The sequence below is a fragment of the Rhinolophus sinicus genome, linkage group LG02, assembly GCF_036562045.2.
Source record: "Rhinolophus sinicus isolate RSC01 linkage group LG02, ASM3656204v1, whole genome shotgun sequence".
Classification (NCBI taxonomy): Eukaryota; Metazoa; Chordata; class Mammalia; order Chiroptera; family Rhinolophidae; genus Rhinolophus; species Rhinolophus sinicus.
Window position 1 is genome coordinate 162,351,104 of NC_133752.1, and position 21,984 is coordinate 162,373,087.

The 21,984-nt window shown below is 37.0% G+C and overlaps 2 protein-coding genes across 4 annotated transcripts in view; one reads left to right on the forward strand and one right to left on the reverse strand.

The window, feature by feature from the left end:
- Window positions 1-50: 50 nt before the first annotated feature.
- MANSC4 (MANSC domain containing 4) lies at window positions 51-14,155 on the forward strand. The gene is made up of 5 exons (XM_019737291.2): window positions 51-166; window positions 3,835-3,878; window positions 5,178-5,745; window positions 8,209-8,343; window positions 10,985-14,155. The coding sequence occupies exons 3-5, from the start codon at window positions 5,517-5,519 to the stop codon at window positions 11,629-11,631; spliced, it is 1,011 nt and encodes a 336-aa protein (XP_019592850.1). The 5' UTR covers window positions 51-166; window positions 3,835-3,878; window positions 5,178-5,516; the 3' UTR covers window positions 11,632-14,155.
- Window positions 14,156-14,492: 337 nt separating this feature from the next.
- The window catches only part of MRPS35 (mitochondrial ribosomal protein S35), a 41,113-nt gene continuing 33,621 nt past the window's right edge, over window positions 14,493-21,984 (reverse strand). For all 3 annotated transcript variants that reach the window (XM_019737304.2, XM_074325869.1, XM_074325870.1), the window contains exon 8: window positions 14,493-15,654. In XM_019737304.2, coding sequence (XP_019592863.2) covers window positions 15,385-15,654 — 270 coding nt within the window. In that variant the 3' untranslated portion in view covers window positions 14,493-15,384. The remainder of the gene's footprint in view (window positions 15,655-21,984) is intronic.

Below are 21,984 nucleotides of genomic sequence, written 5' to 3' on the forward strand. Positions count from 1 at the left end.
TTACAAGAGAGGAAGAAAAAAGCAAAAGGAACGGGAGTGGGAGGAAAGGGATGAAGGAAGTCTGGGGTCCAGGGAGTCAAAAAGACATCACATCTGGGATCGCCCATCTGGCCCAGTCCCTCTTCGTGTCCCAAGGGGTTAAGGCTCACTGGCCGTCTCCGGACATGTAGGTGGCACTTAGAGCTTAGTCTTCGGCATGGTCATTGTGTAGGAGCCATCTTGCAGAAAGCAAGTCCAGCAGGATGGCAGCAGGTTCTGCAGGGCTCAGCGCAAGGGGTGCACCGGGGGAAAGCGGTTGGGAAGCAGAGGAGCCTGTATTTGCTCCTGGGGCCTGTTATCCTTTTTATGCGATTAAAAGAAAGAAGTACGAGTCGACTAAATAAAGTTAGATCGTGGGCCTTCTTTTAAAATATTTCCTAACCTATGGGAACGTCATTGCTTTCCCTATTTCAGCTTGGTTGTGCGAGCCATTACGGAACGTTAGCTTTGGACAGAAGGTCAGACCACTTCTGCTCATTTTTGCCTATGGAGGTGGCTTTTCTTGCAACCCTCTTACCCTTCCTTCCTCTACCCCCGCCTCCCTCAGTCTGAGGACTACTTAAGGAGCGCTTCTTCCCCATCTTATGTCACCAAACATTGCAAAAAGAAAGCTCACCCCAAATAATAGAAAGGATCTTGTGTTGCCCATGAGCTATGAATTAATCCTGAGGGGCGGGGGGGGGGGGTATTATTAGGTTACCTTTGAGTAGAAGGAGGGATAGGTTTGGGAGAGAGCAGAGGGAGTGTTCACTCTTACCTTACAAAAAAATCCTTGAAAACTTTCCCAGACCAAGATGTGAGAACCAACTATAAATGTCTTCAACTTGGAGAGAATATGTGTTTAGACTTTATTTTTCTTATTACAAGCTTCAGCTTTCTTCTCGAATGACAAGTTGTTAAATAATACCTTCATCATAAATACATTTACCTTATTTAAAACAGAAGATACCTTCTCCAGTAGTGATTAAAATTTTATGTTACCAAAGGGCAAGGGTTAAAAACCAGAGAACATCGTATCTGTAAAACAAGAAATCTTTTCAACACATTGTTTGGTTACATTTGTGCTTCTTTCTGTGTAACTTAGCTGCTTCATAGTGAGGTGATGTCATCCAGTTTTTTCTTTACACCATGAATATAAAACTAAAACTTTAAAGACATGGGAAAAATTCCAGTAGACTCTAGCCTCCCTGGGAAAAGTGAAAGAAATAAAGATGAATCTATGACTTGCCTCTTTCAGTGTTCTTAGACTCTGAAAAGCTTCTAGCTTTTCACCTCAACCTCGTTTCACCTGGCCTTTAAATCATTACTGATAAAACCCCATTCTCACATGGACCTCTCACACTTGTTCTCAATGAGGGTACAGTTTGAGACATTCTAAGGTTCTCTGGGTGAGTGACCATGAACTTAGCAACCTCTTTGGGAAGGTAAAGTGACATGTCCAGTATTAGGCATTTAGTTGGGGAACTTGTGTTGGAAGGGGCCCCCTGTATCAAAGAGATTTGGACCATCAGTGACAATGCGAGATTCAGTGGGTCAGCCCAGAAAAACAGGCTCTTTAGAATCTCGCCAATGGATGCTTTTGTTTCCCAACTGTCATAGATATGCCTGACTGGTATTTTGCCTTTTAAAAACACACACACACCCCAAAAAAATCACACTCAAAGAATAATGTGCATTAGAAAGGCAATTCACACAGTAATATTATCAGACCAAGATCATCTTGGACACAGAATCTGGGATGTTAGTTTGACAATACTAGGCACTGATCCTGTAAGTTATTTGTGCCTGACATGATAACGACATTTAGGATTGGAAGCATCTTAAAAGATCAAATTATTTTAATAACACACAGAAAACTTTCTGTTAAGCTAGAAATGCAGTCAGAGCAATATAAACTCCTTTATTTACAAAACGACCTAAAATATTATTTCCAAGCTTCATGAAAAGATTGCTTACATATAACTGGAGGCATAATTTTATAGATCTCTTATTGACTGCTCATTGAATCATAAAGACTCACCTTCGTGGTAATTATGATTCACTTTAAGCACTTTACATCATGATGTGTTTTACAGAAAACTAAAATAACGGTCACAGAGTTAGGCTATTTCTTTAAGAATTTATGAAAAATACACATTTTGACCTAGAATGGAAAAAATTCTAAGTACAAGATGTTTATCACAATGTTGCTTTTAATAATAAAAAACTGTAAAACAGAATATATAATAAGTTAACATTTAATGTTCATTATATGCCAGGCACTGTTGTACATGTACTACAATAGTGTTTTTATACAGTTTTACAGCTGAGGAAGCTAAGGTGCAGAGTAAATTTTGATACATGTATAGAATGAAATACTGCAGAGTTATTACAACTTTTGATGTAGAGAAAACTTTCTTTAGAGACACTGAAAAATATAATTTTATACTATATTTTTAAAAAACAGGTTCTGAAATAGTATGAATCCATTTGTCATGTATCTGTTTTTTAGAGATGTGTAGAGGATGTTTACAAAATGTTAAGATTGTAAGATCTTGAATAGTTTTTACCTCTTTTTGTACTTTACTATATGGTTTGGATTTTTTTAAATGAACGTATATAGATGTATTAAAAGCAAAAGATTTTAGGAAAATTAAAGACATATTTAAATTTCTCAAGCCCCACTTCTTTAAAACAATTTCTATCAATTTTATCAACTGATGAAAACATTAAGTAAATAATACAACTCTTATTTTTAAAATAACGATGAAATATTATTTTTCAAACATCTTGTGAATTTAGTCAACCTATGTAATTACTTCACATCCACTTAAAAATTATCTTTATTTCTTAATCCCTCTAGTATTGCTAAAATAACTTGTTGTTTTTTAACAAGCAATACCAAATTTTCCTTTTACTAAAGCATATGGGGCAATTTAAATGAGTTAAAAGTAGTACAGTTTTTAAAACAGCTCTATTTAATTCAGGTTGAATGTCTTCATGTAGGCAAAACTTCCATTTATTTCAGATGCTTATATCAATGTTTTCCAAACATCTTAGAAAATTACCTGGGGCACTTATAAAAATAAGAATTCTGCTTCCCAAACCAAAGCTACTGAAGCACATGAGTGGTTTTTAAAGTAGAAATCTAATTTTTGAACCCCTCTGAAGAGTGCCCAATTGGAAATAAGTACAATATATCACTGCACTGCAATAGTACAGTGATTCTGGATATTTGATACAATTTGTACAAAAGCTGTTTAGCAATGTTATATTCAGAGTTGTGGTTGCTTTCTGGTTTCTGCAATTTCATCTCACATGGACAAGTTTTGAGATGCTTCTGGGCCACATATCTCTCAGCCTGTTGTATATTCCTCCCTCCGCCCTGTAGTCCAGTTTCTATCTCTCCTTTTCAAAATACTTGTCTTCAAGAAGTTACTCATTTCCAGACTCTGTTTAAGAGTCAAAAAAAAAAAAAAAATTGTTTTTAAAACTTTAAAGCATGCTTTTACATTGGAATTTGTAGATTCTTTAAAATGCAGCTTTGACCTTCACTTGAACATCATTTGATAGCAAAAGGATTAAACAATTGTGGATTGTTCCATTAGTCCTGCAGGGAACATGAGAGCTTTGAGGAATTACATGTCACACAAAAGAAACTACATTTAATGTGACTGAAAGATGTGGAGGTTAGAAGGTTAGAAAGTAGATTTTCCGGTTTTTGTCCCAGGGCATGAGCTAATCAAAATAGCTATGGAATCTCACAGAAAAACAGGGAGTAATTTTTTGTTCATCTGTCCCTTGCTTTGCCATTAGGAAACTGCTCTCTCCCCTCGGAACATATGGAAGATTGTTTGCAGGTAAGCAACCAGAACTTGCTTTCTATGAGTTCATTAGAAGAAAATATGTTATCATTTTCAGTGTATTTTATGTGGTTTATGCAAGGTTAGGAGTTAATCCATAATATAATTTTTGCTTGGAAGAAAGTGAAATGTTTTGTTTTTAAAGTTATTTAGTCTTTGGAATATTTTCCTCTTTATTATCAATTATTATTATATATTTCTAAAAATCAAAAGATGTGGTAATTAGGCTATTATTGGGAAACAGGTGGAGAGATGAAAGTTCGAAGAATGTTAACATTTTTTGGTCAAGTCTGAACGAGTTATTGTGCAAAAAAGGTATGAAATAAACACAGATCACAGGACAGGAAAAAGTGAAAAAAGCGTAGTACTGTACTTTATGCCCAAAGCTGCTTTGTATAAAAATGGATACAAAGAAACAACAGTTTATACTTGGAACTAACTTGTCATCTTGGATATATCATGGGATATAAAACATACAATCTTATGAAAGTAAGAAGCCATTTTCACGACCTTTAATGTCTTTTCAAATGTTTTGGCATTTCAATTGAGGTAATTTTATTCATATTTATAAATTTAAAACCATTTCCCTATTTTCCTAATGCACGTTTCTTAGCAACTCCTGATTCAAGCATAGACACTATGCGTGTATGTGCTTCACAAAGCAGGCTCCTTTATACCTTCCAAACATGAATTTCAGAAAACAGATTAGACAACCCTCAATTTGAACTTCTTCACAATTTTCACTGTGAATTACACTTTTATTCTTGATTGAACAATATACACCTCAATGGGTACTGTATTCTACTACATTATGAAGCTGTTCTTTTTGCTGAATCTTTATAGTCTTTTAAGAATGCTTTTGGCTGGCCTTGGCAAAAAATGCATGGCCCTGAGAAGTGACCAGGATCCATATTCAGTATTTTCAAGATTAAAATTTTAAATTTTTACTTCATTTTCAGTTTTCATTGACTTTCAAGATTATAATTATTTTTTTTTAGTATAAACAAAAATTTTAAACCAGTGCACAAACTGGTTTTCTAGTGAACCTGAATACTAGAATTCAAATTCAAGAAAAAAAGAGAGATAATTTTTTTAAAAATCTGTAGTCACAAGTTCCTTACAAACCACTCAAAAGTGTCCTCACAAAACAATGTCTTGTTTCTGTTGAAATGGATCCTTTCTTTATCTGATGTCAAGTGACTAAACTATTGTTTTCCTCAGAAAGACTCTTAGCTAGGATTTCCACTTGTCTTTATGTTTACTTAGTAAAAGGTGTTTGTGACTATTCATTTTCAGAGAAAGAAGAAAAGCAGAGGAGAGAATCTACGTCTTCAGGAGGCTAAGGGACAGAGTATTGAAATGGCCTGGACAGTGTTCAGAATTAATGCCAGCAAGTCAAATCTTCACCTTGGGCTCAACTGGGAAGAAACAAAAGAAAAATCAATATGCAGTCAAAGAACAGCCTCATTTTTCTAGAAGGTGACCTCCCCCCACCACCCACTCCCCAGAAGAGTCCCAAGGAAGCTCTCCCTTAGCAGCAACCCCGAAAGTTCCAGGAACTGTCCTGAACCCTGATGGTCAGCTCCAGCTTGTGTGTGGAAATCAGACTTATTGCCGAATCTTCTTACCAGAGAAATGCACGTGGCAGTGGTGGCAGCAGACGTAATCATGCTCCTTAGCATGGGGTGGACCTCAGACTCTCTCTGCTCGCCCACCATATTTTATAGAGACTGCTGGATCCGTCGCTTCCCAGGTCTTCTAATTGACCTGGAGGAGTCTCAGAAGATGGGAGCTCAGTTCTTGAAGTATTATTCTGAGAGCACTGGCCAGAAATGCAGCAGGAGCTGCTGTCTTAGGAAGGATGGTAAGTATTAATAATATGCTTGAGCAAAAATATGAGGACATTTCCAAAACGAAGACCTAAGGAGCCGTAGGCAGTAGGTCCAGTGAACAGTAGACATGAACTAGGGAAGATGTGCTGATATGAGGGAGAGGGGGAGGGAGAGACATTGAGACTGACTCTGCAGTTTGGGACAGTGTAGAAACAAAATACTAAATCTAGTGATGACCCAGAATGCTATGAAAATGACAGGTAACAGAATCCTTTCTTCTTCAATAAAGTGTTAAATGAAAATATTTCCTCAACCGTTAACTAACAATATTCTTATAGCCCAAAATATAACATATTTTATTTTTAAAATGTTTATAATAATTTCCTGTTTGAAGTTATTTGGTGATATTGGTATCATTTCAAATTTTTGAAATGTGCTGACCAAATATGAGGTATATTGAGCAGGAACTTACCTTGTGATTCATATTTTGAAAAAATAGGAAGATATATGTCAAAGAGCAAAAAGAAAGGAAGGAAAGAAAGAGAGAAATAAAGATATTTTCAAAATATCCTAACAGATTTTGTTTTGTCTAAAATCCAGAATTAGGGTTTAATGTCATCCATATATTACCAAAGCCTATACTTAGGAAACTATTTCATTGTTACAGAATTTCAAGTTACAATGGTCTAAAGACTTCTTTCATTTTTCCAAGATTTTAAAGCTACTTGGAAAGAAACAACAAAAGCAATACAATACTTTAAAATAATTCTCTTGTTTCTTTCTGTGGTTTGATTCGGACTTATTAATTGCCAATGCCGCCTATCCAATTATGTATTTAAGATTTCTGGGGTGCAAATTGGAGCTACTTAGAGAGTCTAAACTGACTATAAAAGACCAAAATATGAGAACTGTAACAGGCTAGCCCTCAAAAGTTAATCAGGGACATAAAAGAGCAATTAATTTATTAAAGGGAAATCTTTTTGGAAAAGTAGCCAATCCAGATTTTCACCTTAGATATGCTTCTAATTCCTGGAAACCTTAAGAGGAGGTGGGGGAGGGGCAGTACCTTTTCAGCATTTTCTCATGGCATCAATTTACCTCACTCTCAACACCAGGGAAGCTGTGGCCTTCGGACTTTCAGGATTCTATAAGCATCCTGTAGAGTTGCACAATTTTAGAACCTCTCTAGCTTCCAAGTTGTGCCTTTCTTTCTCCAGAAGAAAGGACCTGAATACACATCTCAGTTTTTAGCTGGAAGCCAGAACTTAAAAATGCCACAGTAGCTAACTTGCTCAGAGCTGGCTGAAATGTACACAAGGAGGAATGTAAGACGTCTTTAAACATTGTTCCCTACAGCATCACTTTCTTATCAGAAATTTAATGTCGAAATTTGAGTATTTTTTATTCCTTTCCCTTAAATGTCACAGCACTGTCCTCAGGGAATGTATTTGTAATCTATAAGGTATTTGCAATGTATTAATGACTTTTGTCCTATTCTTTCTCCTACTAGAAAATAAACAGTGCAGACACACAGGGTGTCCCAGAAGTAATAGGGGTGATGCAACTCTCCACAGCTAACCTTACCCAGAAGCAGCAGAGGTTCTGCCAATAGCAATTCCACAGCCGCTTTAGGCACACTCAGAGGTCTGGTAATCATATTTTATCAAAGAAGTTGATACCTTTTGGCCAGTGGATATTTCCCATCACATGGTTCCTACTACACTGTAGCTGGAGGAAAGTATGTGTTGCACTTTAGGGAGGATGGACTGAAGATCTGCATTCAACAAATCTGACTTATGGTTTCCCAAAGATAACACCGTACATTTTAAGGAGCAAACTTACTTAGAAAACGGGAGACAGCACTAGCAAGAATTCCAAAGGCTAACATCCTTGTTAATCCACTCCTTTCCTCTTTGAATGACAGTGATTAAGCTTTTCACTGGATGTGGTTTTGCCACATGGGCCAGTGCACACCTGCCATCAGTCAGGGTCAAGACCTGCGACCTTTCCACCATCTGGCCTCTCCCAGTAATGGGGTCTATTTTTGTCCTTCCTCTTACTCCCTCTCCTCTTACAGTATTTGTCCCTTTATTTTCCTATGTCTTTCTCTGGTGAATTCTAGTAACTTAGCATTCTGAGAGGGCAATGCTCCTAGAAATCTGAATATATTATATATATATTCTGATATATATATATATCCCCCCAGAGGTTTCTGTAGCTAATTGAATTTTTCACCAACATAAAATACTGGGATTGGGAAATGATTCTAGGTATTCTTGTGTGGAATAGAATGTATGAAATATTACTTAGAGGATATCAGTAGGTAGTTTCTTTTAAAAGGGTGATTACTGTAGTTCATAATGTTCTACAAAAGGTCTGACTATAGCTCTGCAATGTACTGTTACTCCAGTGTCCTTGAAAGAAATATGTTACCAGAGCTCGTCCAAAGGGCAGAAATCAGAACCACTGGCAGATGTGTTTTGTTTCCCTTTCAGTGGCCTGTAACTTGGCTGTCTTCTACCATGATCCTATTCACGACAATGTCAACTGCCTCCACGTTCACTGCCCAACACTGGAAAGCTGCATTTTAGAGCCTGGAACCAGTGCCATTTTGTACAACATAACATATGGTAACGCTTTAGTATCTTGTTTCTATTTTAAAGAATGTTGGTCATATTCTAGTAGAGGCATATAACCTAGAAACAGGCTGGCAATAGCTATGTGTGAATCCCTAAATCATTATTTTCCAGCTGAACTCTGTCTGGGTATTCAGGGCAGCAAAGTAAAAGGAAATTCCCTTTAGTTTGCCGTGCTCACCAATGATAAGTTCAGCAATGATGTGTTTAGTCCACATGGTAACAAATCACATGTGACTGAACAAGCGCTTAAGCATTATATTTCATTTCTCACAAGTGCTCTCAGCAAGAGCCATAGTAGACATTTCTACTGAGAATTCCACTAAGGAAAAATGAAAAAGTTAAATGGCAGTTTTGGGGGCTACTGATGCTGCGTACACAGATTCTACAAAAGTGTATGTCAGGGACAGGGAAACATACCACCACTCACTGACATACATATTGTATCATCGGTCCCAAGATAACCAGTGTATTTTATTTTAGAAAAATACATATTTACTTATCCTTTGCCCATGTATACAGAGGGTGCCGGAAAAAATGCATACACATTTTAAGAAAGAAAAAAACTGTATCAATTGTAATACTCAATGTATACCAATAACAAAAGATTAATACAAGCCACGTTTGACTTCTGCTATTACAAAAAGTGCTCAAAGTGGTTATCATCAGCGTAATTTTAACATAGGTTTTTCCTTTCTTAAAATGTGTATCCATTTTTTTTTGGCACTCTCTGTATAACCTCAGGGTGCAAATTACTAAGCATGAAAGAATAGTTTTTATCATCAAAATATAAAGGAGATAAATTTCTTTATCAACTTGTACGTATGGAACACCTAATGCTACAAACTGTGCTCAGCATTGCAGAAGATTGCAGCATATCTCTGCCTTCAAATTCCACATGATCTAGTTCGTATGACAAGTCTTACAATTAGCATAAGACATATAATCAAATACAATAATGTGTGAACCTCAAGTACAAAGGCACAAAAGAAGGGGAGACTAAAGCAAACTAGATAATCCATAGGAGGCTTCAGGCAGAGGCAAGATGGGGAGCTCTGCATCACACCACAGGAAAGTAAGAAAACTGGTCTTCCTGCAGTAAGGGCCTATTTGGGGCTGCAATGAAAATATGGGTAAGGTAGGGTAGGCCGGATAACAAAGGGGCTTCGGACAGAGTAGAGCTAGGAACCAACAAAGGTATTTAATGATAAAACGCCATCACTAAAATGATGTGTCTGGTTATCTTAACCTAGGAGAATTATATACAGGATGCAGGTTAGAAAATCTAGTCAGGGAGGCATTAGATCTGGACGAGGTCATGGGAGTTGCAACAAAGAGGAGGGCTGGTTCCCAGCATATTGGGAAGGATTGGATAGCACCTGGTTACTTTTTGGATAAAGAGAGGAATCAAAAATCACTTGGCAGTACAGATTCCACCATGGGTGATGAAAGAATGATGATGCTACTGAGTTAAGACAAAAAGGGAGATTTTTGGTTTTGGAAATGTTCAGTGATGACCTGAGATGTCTAGGTGGAAACCTCCAGTAGAACACAGAAGAAATGAGATCAGAGCTCAAGAAAGAGGAAAAAACTGATGATACGGATTTCATTGTCATCAGTGGTGACAGTTGGGCATAATCTCTTGGGTGGGAGTTGGGTGGGAGATAAAGACAAAATAGAGCAGAAGACCAAGAATGAAAGATTGTGGAAAACCACACAACCAATTAGGATCAAGAAGAGAACAAACAAAAAAAGAAAAAAATGAGAGGCAGGCAATCTAAGGTCCAGGGAGTCATGGGAGAAGACTTTCAAAAAGAGGGTGGCCAGCAGCATTAGGACAAGAGAGAAGCCAAAGCAATGAGACACAAGTCATCAGGAAATAAGGAAACTACTGATTACCTCAGAAGCATAATTTGACAGAAGAGTGAGTATGGAAACAAGACGACAGAAAGCAAAAAAGAAAGTCAGGAAGGAAATGAAGGCAATGGATGTCAGTATGTTCGGAGAGAGGGAGAGAGGAGAAGGGAAGAGAGAGGGAAGAAGGGAGGGAGGGAGGAAGGGAAGAAGGGAGGGGCGGAGGGAGAGAGAGAGAGAAAAAAACAGTGACTGCTATCAGGGACCACTGGAAAGCTGTTGAGAGTTTTTTCTTCCTCTTTAAAGAAAAAGCAATATTTGCAGATGTCTGAAGTCAGAGGGAAAGAAGTTAGTTTATAAGAAGAGAGAAGATACTGAAGAAAAAGTCAAGACCCCCAGACACTGGAAAGGGATAAGATTTAGGGCTTTGCTCTCATGATTTTGTATTGTCATGCTACTCGGGCCCCATTATAACTTTATCTCAAATGATTATTGCTTCAGTAGCTCTTGCACTAACATTCACTATTGTTGTTTGAAAGCCCTGACACACAGTATTCTCCATGATGTAGCCAAAACTTATGCATAAAAGTGTTCTAGAAAGTTAAAATGAATTCAAATGTGGCCAGTACCTTTCTAAGCCTTTCAGAAGTATGTGACGGTAGAACTTGAAATCAGCCTAGTTCAAAAACTCACAGCAGCAAAATCCACGACTTCTCCAAACTGTAATTTATGATCCTTTTAAATAAAAAATAAAATGAATTATGCCTCATTTATCTTTCAGGGATAGATCCAGATTTGCTGGTTTTTGGACAATCACCTTCCACGTACGATTATCAAAATACCCGTTCTTCATCTAATAGATGGGACAGATTAAGGAATCTAAAACCTATGACTCTAGATAAACAACAACCAACCATGACAAACCAAATGCTACTGTCAATAGAGGCTCCATCATCAACCACACATCCAGATTTGGTGGTAAACACAAGCACTACCAGGTATTCCAAGGAATTAACCACAGGTTCTTGGGCAAGATTCATTTCCCTGAATGGTTCCATTACCACAAAGGTAAATAAGGAGTCATCCAGTACTGGTTTCATCAGCAATCCAGATAACAAGACTATTTCTCCTTTTTTGGTGCCCACAGACACAAAGCTTTCTCATATGCCTATTCCATCTCAACTCAACAGCAGTAAACAACTACTGAACAAAACCAAAGGGTACAACAGAAACCACACATCTGAGAACGAAGACGCAACACCAGATGGGGCATCTGTGACTTCAAAGGCGTGGTGGGTTCCTGTGGCCCTTGGTACCTCTGTCATCATTCTTTGCTGTTGTATAGTCATCCTGGCATCTGGATGCTGTCGAAAGAAGCAGGGCCAGTATAAACCGGGGCAGAGAAAGTCAGGATCTAGGCAAATTTAAAAATGTAGCATTCTGAAGGAGAACTCTTAATAGAAAAAGTTGTAGCTATTGTAAGCTTTCAAAGACTATCATTTTTAGTTTTCTGTAAGACAAAGGCAGTTTGGTAAAAAAGAATAATTGCACAGGATGCCCACTCCTACCAATCTCTAACAAGGGCTAATGCTTGATAAACATAACTGCTTTTTAAATTATTTCCTTTCTTTTGAAGTGTACCCTTTGCCAAAGTTCCAAAATGCTGACCTCCCTCTGCAGGTATGTAGTATCGTGTGCAAGATATAGTTCTAAGTGCTGTACATGTATTAACTCATTGAACCCTTATAATTCTGTGTTAGGTATACTATTATAAACCACTGTACTATTATTATCACGTTATACAGATGAGGGAACTGAGAAGAGACACTAAGAATCTCACTAGCTGAAGTCATATCGCCAGCTAGTAAGTAGTGAAGGCAGGATTTAACAGGCAATATGGTCACAAGTCCATGCTCAAAATCACTGTTAGACTGAAAGTCTCCATTTTACCAATAAGCATGGAAAAAAGATACAGGGAGAAAAACACTGTAACATCTTATTTGTCTCCTGTCAAATTATTATCACATTAATAAAATCTAGTCGTTTGACCAAAAAGCCCTACAAATTATTAGTCACTAACCCATGAGTAAATGCTTCCTGATTTTTAGTTTTCTGTGTTCAATTATTAATCCTTCTCAATCCTAATTCATCATCTTCATTTTTAAAGCTGACATGCCTTTCATTATGGCACTGAGACCTTTCAGTTTTATGTTGACTTCTGTTGACTAAAGTTTGGAGGTTGGCAGTTTACATCCCACTGTATACATTGTTTGCCCAGGTGCAAATATTAGTTCTAGGTAGTTCAGCTCTATCCACTTCTTACACCCAATGTTACTCCCTCAATCTTACACTCAGACTCATAAATGTTGAAAACTGTGATTCAAGTCTCTAATAATCTTAAACTTGAGCCCCTTAATCTCATCCCTGAAACTCTTTTTAATGTGAGAACAGATTGACAGTTATAATCATAGAGATTATATGAGGAAATCTTATTACAAGATTAATAAATAGTAGTTCCCTCAGAATATTAACCACAAATAAAAGTCTGAATTAAAAAAAAATTTACCTTAACTATTTATAGTATCATAAAGTTTATCAATTTATTTCCTAAGACATTAGGAAAAAAGCTCATGCTAACTAGGGGATATTGTTTTATGGAAATGACCATAATTTGGGGGAAACATATTTACCTTGGTAAGAAAACAAACTCATACTCCTTCTCTTCTTCAGCCCATCTAAGTAAACTTAAGACTAGAGAGGCAACCAGACCAGAGTGAGCCAAGAAGCAAAAACAACTGGCCCCACAAACACGTCCTTTCATGGAAGCCAAAGGGACCAAAGAGAACTTCTGAATAGAATCTAAAACTTTACAAAACAGGTATCAGGGCCCAGTCAACAACGAAGGCTAAGGCTGTTATACCCATTTGGGGAAAACAACTGACACTGAACTCTCTCCAACTTTGTAGCTAGCCAGATCTTGTAGCTGCCCGGAGTTAGCCAAATGGCAAAGGTTAAAGGGCACGGTCCTGCACAAAACCACCCTCACTTCTGACACCAACTGTAAGTTCAGGGTGGGTTGGGGGTCCCCAAACCACCTGCAGGTGTAATTTACTAGGATTTGCACAACTCAATGAGAGCTGTTATACTCACAGTTGTGGTTTATTTCTGGGAAAGTGTATGGATTAAAATGTCATGGGAAGAAGTGCACAGGATGAAGTCCAGGAAGGTTCCAAACTCATAGCTTCTGGTGTCTTCTTCCCCCTGGAGGCAGGACACATTACCCTCCCATTACCAGTGTGTGGCAATATGCCCAGAGTATTGCCAACCAGTTCAGTTTGCCTGAGCCTCAGTATTTAGTTTTTTTTGAGGCTCCATTACACAGGTATGATTGACTGATTCTCTGGATGGTTGGTCTCTGCTGCTAGGTGGAGTGATTTAGCAGATGACTCAAAGCCCCGAACCTAAATCACGTGGTTGCTTTTTCTGGCAGGCCTAAGACTATCAGATGTGGCCAACACCACTCTAAAATCCACTGTGACCAGCTCAGCTCTAAACAAAGATACTTCGTTGAGGTATGATACAGATTACCTCCCAGAAGCTGAGAGAAGAGGTCATGCCTTAGGGAAAGGTCAGATTCTTTACACATCGTGATTCCCTCCACATCCATCTGAACTGTATGATTATGAGATGGATGACTCTAATCTACCACCTCTTCACATGTTCCTTCAAAACGTTTCCTTCTTCAATCCTATTTCCACATTGGAGTTTTCCTTAAGTCTATGAGTCTATAAAAATATGACATTTCAATGCATTTATGTATGCTTTAAACCTGATCTAAAAATTCGGTTTTATCTATTTTGCTTTTCATTCCCTATTTCCATCCAATGAAATACAACATACTGTGTTTCCCCGAAAATAAGACCTAGCCGGACCATCAACTCTAATGCGTCTTTTGGAGCAAAAATTAATATAAGACCCGGTCTTATACTATATTATATAAGACCAGGTATTGTATTATATTACACAATATAAGACTGGGTCTTATATTAATTTTTGCTCCAAAAGACGCATTAGAGCTGATGGTCCGGCTAGGTCTTATTTTCGGGGAAACACAGTACCTCTTCCTCCTTTATGTGCTCAAGGTCCTTCTGTTGTCCTTCCTAACCTATAGACTCTGCCTTGCTAATACCAAATCATAGCTTCAACCTATATAAATCTTTGGGCAATTGTTTTGAAATCCCTTTTGGCTTTATGTTCTCTGTCAGGCAAAATAAACCTTAGGCAAATAATAATCTCAATAATTCCTTTATTTTGATTTTAAATTAATCATTTGTGGACAACTTTGGAAGTGGTTAGAAATGACTTACAGATATACTTAAAAATACTAAATTGACAGCTAAATAGAATAGAATGTTTCTTAGGGCACTCCTCATTTTGTCACTTACTCCAATTAAACTCAAGAGCCTTATACCGCATGTCTTTCCCAAGCTGTTGAAGTTCTAACTGGGGAATCGAGAGATGAATACATTTAATTAAGTAATCTCCATTTCCACTTTTCTGCAAATTTGGGTTTGGAGAAATACGCCCTAGCAAATTGAAAGTAGGATCTTGAATCAATTTAAAGTGATCCCCAAATAGAGGGATGGAACCAACTTTTTAGGTTAGAAAATATTCCCAAGGAGCTGTTTCTAAACAGAATAGGCATCTGGGAAAATGCATTGGGTAGACAGCAGTTATGTAAACAAAACACTGGGTTCTAGTCCTAGCTTCCCAAGTAACCAAAATCATAACTCAAAAGCAACCAGTAAGTGCTAATTGGTAGGAAAACAAATGTAGCAGCTGACACAATAACTACAAATATATATGTAAATATATATATGTGTGTGTGTGTGTGTGTGTGTGTGTATAATGTATTATATATAAATACTAAAGTTATGACAGAAATAAAATCAAAACACTTTAGAACTAGAAGAAATCAGAGATCTGATTCGTCTAACTGCCCCAGGGTATAATAAGAAAATTTATGAATAATCATTGCCATTGTGCATTAGTATGAAAGGAATTTTAACTCTGAAGTAAAACAAAGTTTTTTTTTTTAACATTTTCAACTTTATATCAAATTAGATAACAAGTACATATAGATCATAAAATCAATAAATCAAGCAGATTTTTCTACATAATTCATGTCAGATTTAATAGTCTCTTCACTGATTCTTTGTACTGAGAAAGGGTATCTTCATTGTCCCCCTCATTTTTAAGGCTAACAACAGACTTTTTGTAATCTTCCACTTCTTTAGTACCAAGGAGCTCTTCTTTATTTACTTCCATATTTTTGTCTGCGGCTTTAATTCTGAGAAGTGTTTCCAGGATATTCTTTTCTGAGGAACTATTTTTCCATATATACTCTTCCATGTCTTCTTCAGTCTTATTTTTCTCCCATTCTTCAGTTTTCTGAAAGGAAAAAAAGTGAGTTCTGAATTCTCAAATGGCCTGGTGAGGCTGGAGTAGCAAAAGCAGCCACAAGCACCCTTCTCCTTCATTTATCTCAGTAAACAATTTCTTACAGAATTTTTCGATGACATGAAAAAGGTTAGGAAATCCTGCGCTAAGGGATAACGTATGTTTCCAGGAGAAAATTACTACTGTTCTAAACAGTCACGGGCAAGGGAAAGTAACTACATTCTGAGAAAGGGTGGCTTCTTACTAAGTCTATACAGGTACACTGTAGTGTTGGGCTTCAGCCAAGCGAAACAGAACTCACTTTCAACATAGTCTATCTTTAGGATCCAAACTCTGCTGAATATAAATTCCAAGATAATGATAGTAACAATGCCAATAAATTGAATCCTTATTATATACAGTACTAGGTACCTTAAATGCTTACATATATTATTTCATATAATTCTTCTTAAAATCTACTGGGTTAGATGGTAACATCCCTATAGATAAGAAAACGAAATATTACAGAAGTTAAATAGACGGTCAGAGCCAGCTGGGACTGTTTCAGATTTCAGAATTTTTTGTACTGTAGAAAGTTAATGCAGGCCGGCCCGGTGGCTCAGGTGGTTGGAACTCTGTGTTCCTAATGCCGAAGGCTGCCGGTTCGATTCCCACATGGGCCAGTGGGCTCTCAACCATAAGGTTGCAGGTTCAACTCCTCAAGTCCCGCAAGGGATGGTGGGCTCCACCCCCTGCAACTAAGATTGAACATGGCACCTTGAGCTGAGCTGCCGCTGAGCTCCCAGATGGCTCAGTTGGTTGGAACACGGGCTCTCAACCACAAGGTTGCCAGTTCGATTCCTCGACTCCCACAAGGGATGGTGCGCTGTGCCCCCTGCAACTAACAACAGCAACTGGCCCTGGAGCTGAGCTGCGCCCTCCACAACTAAGATTGAAAGGACAACAACTTGACTTGCAAAAAGTCCTGGAAGTACACACTGTTCCCCAATAAAGTCCTGTTCCCCTTCCGCAATAAAAAATAAATAAATAAAAATAAACAGAACATCAGGAACCTATGGGGCTATAATTTAAAAAAAAAAAAAAAAAGTTAATGCATTGCATATACCATACATTTTGTAACACCTCCAAGGAGGTCTATAGCAGCACTCCCTAAATCAAATACATTACTATTTGGTTTAGAATTTGCTTTAAATACATTAGAATTTGATTAAGCCTCTAGATCCAACTATCAATTTAAAAAATTATACTATGATAATACAATCAAGTAAAATTCAAATGGTGGGAAAGCCTACAGCAAAAACAAACGTAAAACCATGATTTCTTAAACAAATTGCAAGAAAATAGTTCAACAGACAAAGCTCCCTTTCAGTTTGTGATTGCTATGGGGCACCCTTTCAAAATACCTTTACTGAGAACCCACTATGTGCTGGGCAGGCAGTACTAGGAGAAGCCGGTTGTCTCTAGGTACCCTAGTTAAAAACAAATGTTTTCACATCCAAGTATTTTAGAAAAAAGGTATATTTGTTTGTTCATATTACATATTTATTGAAATTCTACCTCAGGTGAAATAAACTATTCTAAAACAAAAAATGTTGTGGCTTAAACAAAAAACAACTCATTATTTAAAAGTGATAATACTGATACTGGAACAAAATTAATTGAATTTATAAACTAATCATTTTATTTGAGGCTATTAACTACTGATATGTTTTTGTGACTAAAAAGTCTATTATAGAAAATTTCAAACATATACAAAAGTAAAAAGAATAGCACTACAAATTCTCATGTACCCATTACCCAGTTTTCAACAATCAACTCATGGCAAATCTTGTTCGATTCCTTGACTCCCTCACCATGGCCTCATTGGATTATTTTGAAGGAAATCTCAGACTTTACCATTTTATCCATAATATATTAGCAATTTTCCTTTAAAAAAGGACTATTTTAAAAATCATAACCACATTATTGTGGTATTTTGATTCACGAGAGCTTGACCTAGGTCACTTCATTCATTCATTCATCCATTCACTCAATCTATCAATCTATCAACTAGCAATTCCTGTGTGCAGATTATTGGCCCCTGACAGTTCTGTTTTCCTGATGTCATCCTGCTCATCTGGCCACAGTTACTGGACAATGACAGTAGAATCTCTCCCTTAGAGTTTGAATCCAAAAAGAGAATTAAATTTAGTTTAGTTTTAGTTTTGTTCCTTTGTTCCCCCTCTCCTCGCCTCTGCCTTTCCCCAACCCTGGGGTAACTAGTCCTGTAAATTCTTAAATAGTGAAGGTCATACTTTCTGCCATATAAACTAAAGGAGGAGAGGAAATCAGTCTTCAGAGAGAAAAGAATTAGGCAGTTGCCTATAGAGTTACAGAGCCCAGGGAATAAAAGTCAGCCCTCATATCATCTTAAGTTTTATTTTTGCCCATTCCCAGGGTCTTGTAGATCCCTGCCCGTGTACCTTTTCTGCTTAAGCTGGCTTGAGTGAGTTTCTATGACTCACAGCAAGACATTCTCATTTAATACAGGGTGGTCAGGAGAGAGACTTAGGATAGAAAGTTTAGAGTTGTCGGCATATACACAAAAATTACATCACCTGGGAGTATATACGGAATGAGTCAAAAAGAGGGAAAGGACAAAATTTGGGAAATAATTAAATGTAATTGATTTGGACTAAAACATATAGCAGACATTTCTAGAAACATAACACATTCTGTTAGAAATTTTAATTAAAATAGCTCAGTATTATTTGTAAATAAGCAGTATCTTTCCAAGATGTTATACTTAAAAACAACAATTTTGAAATAAGATTTTTACATTTATGTGACTTTAAAAGGCCTCGTTGGAAGTTTCCTTTAAAAAAAAACACAAAACACGTTTTTCTTAACTTCAATGTCTTTAAGCAAAAAGTTCATTGCTTCTAAAAAGAGGGGTTAATACTAAACGGATAATTATCCAGAACTGAATTTGATACAGTATCAGCAGACTGCAGTTCCATATACATCTTCCAAAGAAAAATGGAAATTACTAAAAAATAAAAGGAAAGAAAATCATCTATAATTCTACTACCCAAAGATAACCAACCAATACCGGTGACACTGGTTGCAGATACTTCTAAATCTATTTTTAAAAACATTGCTATGATTAATTTTTATTTACAATTTTGCACCCAAACTTATAATTCACTGTCAAAATTTTAGGTTCTAAAACGACACCAAGGATTGAAAGAGGGCAGTTGTTTAAGTTTCTGTTTTTGAAGTATAGTTGGAATGTATTAATTTTAAAGTGTAAACATTAGCACATTCAAATACTGGAGGGGATTAAAAATACCATTGTAAGCTCACACTGATCATCATTTGGGCCAAGATAATTTGTAGATGCCTATTTTAATACTTCAAACATTAAATATAATTTCACCATTTAATTTATAAGGGTGTATATAATACATAAACAGTTTCCCTTTTCTTCCCTGCTAGTGAGAGAATCTACTCTGACTAGAACCTTAGAGGAAGCAACCTTCCATTCCACATGACTCAAATGCCTTTTCCAAAGTTAGCTCAATTATTTAGTCACTCACTCACTCACTCACTATTTACTGCACAGCTACTGTGCTGGGACCACTAGTCTAGTAGGAGAATCGGAGTTGAGTAGAAGCCAGTCAGATGAAGGCTGTGATCCCAGTAGAGGAAACGGCCTGGTGGAAGCAAAGGGCTTAGTACATTCGGGGAACTGAATGAAGGCCAAGGTGAGGACAGTGGCATGGGAGGAGTCTGAACAGCTATCAGAATGCTTACAACTCGAAGCACCTTACATATATTAACTCATTTAACTTTCACAGCAAACCTATAAGGCAGTACTATTACCATTCATTTTACAGACCAGGAAACTGAATCCCAGAGCAACAATACAATGTGCCCCAAATCGCACTACTTGTTAGTTGGAGAACAACATGTCCCAAGGACCATCGAGACATGGTAAAAAGAATATGAAAAGAACAAGAGAGTAATTTAATTTTAACCTATCATCTTTTTTCCCCTTGAAAACATACATTCAATACAAAGAAAAACATATAATAATAGCTAATTCATGCAATGGTCAGTGTATTCTGATGTAACAGAAGGCAAAGAAATATCTCTCCCACTAAACCCACCAATTTGTCACCTTCTACCATCTTATTTGCAACTCCTTTTGCCTAGGACATGGATCACAGTAATATTCTACTTCTCATGATTACAAGTAAGGCATTGTGTTATATGAGGGAAAACAGTTTAACCAATTAAAAAAAACGAAGTTATTTGAAAATCATAAAAAATAGAAAGAGGTAAATATCCATAATGGATAAAAAGTTATTGCCAATTCTTTCAGTTGTCACAGGTAAATTTTTAACTCAACATGTCAAGGAATTCGATTCAATTCATATCATTTTTTTTTAAAAAATGTACTGAGTGCTGATATGCCAGACATTGTACTAGATGCTGGAAATATGAAAATGAATAAAATGTACAATCCTTGTCCTCAGTGATTTCACAGTCTAATGGAGTTAGGAAGACATGTATATAGATAATAACCACAAAAGTAATAAAATAAATGTTAACTAAAAGATGGAGGAGGAAAAAAGGATGGGCAGGAGACATCTAAGACAGGTTGCATTTGAGATGTACTAAAGGATTCATATGAATTTGCAAGTCTGATACTTGTAAAAAAGGATTACAAGCAAAGAGAACAGCATATGCAAAGTTATGAAAGAACACAGGTTCACTGTGGCTGAGCTATAGGATATATAACTTACATTTCCTGAGTACCTAGTAATGAGATAGCAAAAGGCTGTGAACAGACAGGCTAAGGAGTTAAGACTTCATCCTAGGTAATAGGGAACCACGGAATGATTTTATGACACAACAGACTTTTTTAGAACAATTACTATAATGATAATACGGAAGATGGATGAGACTGGAAAATCAATAAGGCTGTTACAGTTTTTCAGGAAAAGGATGACGAAGACCAATACGAGAGTAGCAGCAGTAGGGATAAAGAGAAAATAGTTGTAACAGATATTTAAAGGCTAAAATTGAAAAGACCTGGTGACTTAGCAGGTATCAGGGGAGAGGGGGCGGGAAGAAGAGTGCAACGCTCGGATTCACAACTTCAGCCGCTGGGTGGGGAAGAACACAAACTTTTCTGAAAGGCCTCTGAGTACACGATAGGCTCTTGAGTATCAGAAGAAAAACAAAGTCTTGCGTGACAGGAAAGAGACATGAGAAGTGTCACCTTCATTGGAACATCATCACACTCAAAAATCTAGAACAGCTGCCAACTGCCTACCACATCAACTCAAAAACATCTGTGTGTATATGATAGACAATCCCTCCATTTTCTTGGCCTCTCATTCGAATTCTGATCCTGCACCCTCAGCTCTGATACTAGATACATATGCAAAAACTGTCTTGAAAGAGAGATACCAACCTTCTAACCAATTTTTTTATTAGCGACACTCAAACATTGGGGTCGCTGATAAATCAGAGCTCAGCATCAGAATCATCTGTGGAGCCGTTAAAATACAAAATGCCTGGGTCTCACTGCTAGAGCTTTTCATTCCATACAGTCTAAGCATCTGCAGTTTAAAAAAAGTTAGCCAGGTGAGTCTGATGCAACCCTAGCTCTAAACAGGTTATGGAAATAGATGTTCAATTAGTCAATTGTTAAGTTTGAAAAGATAGCAAACGAGCAGCTAAAGTTCAGATTTGATTTCATTTCTTTTATTTCATAATATTTTATAATAGACGTCAAAGTTGAACAAAACTAAATATTGTGATACCATGGAAAAGAAAGAATATAAAACTTTGAAGCTGTAGTTTAGGCCTGAGGTTTCCCACTAATAAACTTTGTTAACTGGGCAAAGTACTTGATCTTTCCTCTAAGTGTTAATTTCTCAATGATAATGAAGAGACTAACATAAATTTTATTGATTCCTGATCTTCAAGGTTAGCACGGATTTAAAATGGGTGGCCACACTAAAAGCTTTTGTGTTAAAATAACTGACATACTATTTTAAAGCACTTTAAAAAAAATGGAACAACTCTTCCCCCACTCCCACCATTTTGGTTTCCTTTTGTTAATATATTTATCCAAGGTGGTCATTTGAAGCAGCACAGAGGTAAAAATGAAAGTCAGAGACAGAGGCACAGTTGACTGTCAGAGCCACACCGCAGATCCACTTTGAAAACAAGGCCAGATGTGCCATTTGTCTGTAATCAAGTAAAAGGTTGCATGTAAGCACTCTTGGCCACTACTTGTTTCTTTACTAAACACTGTAATATTAG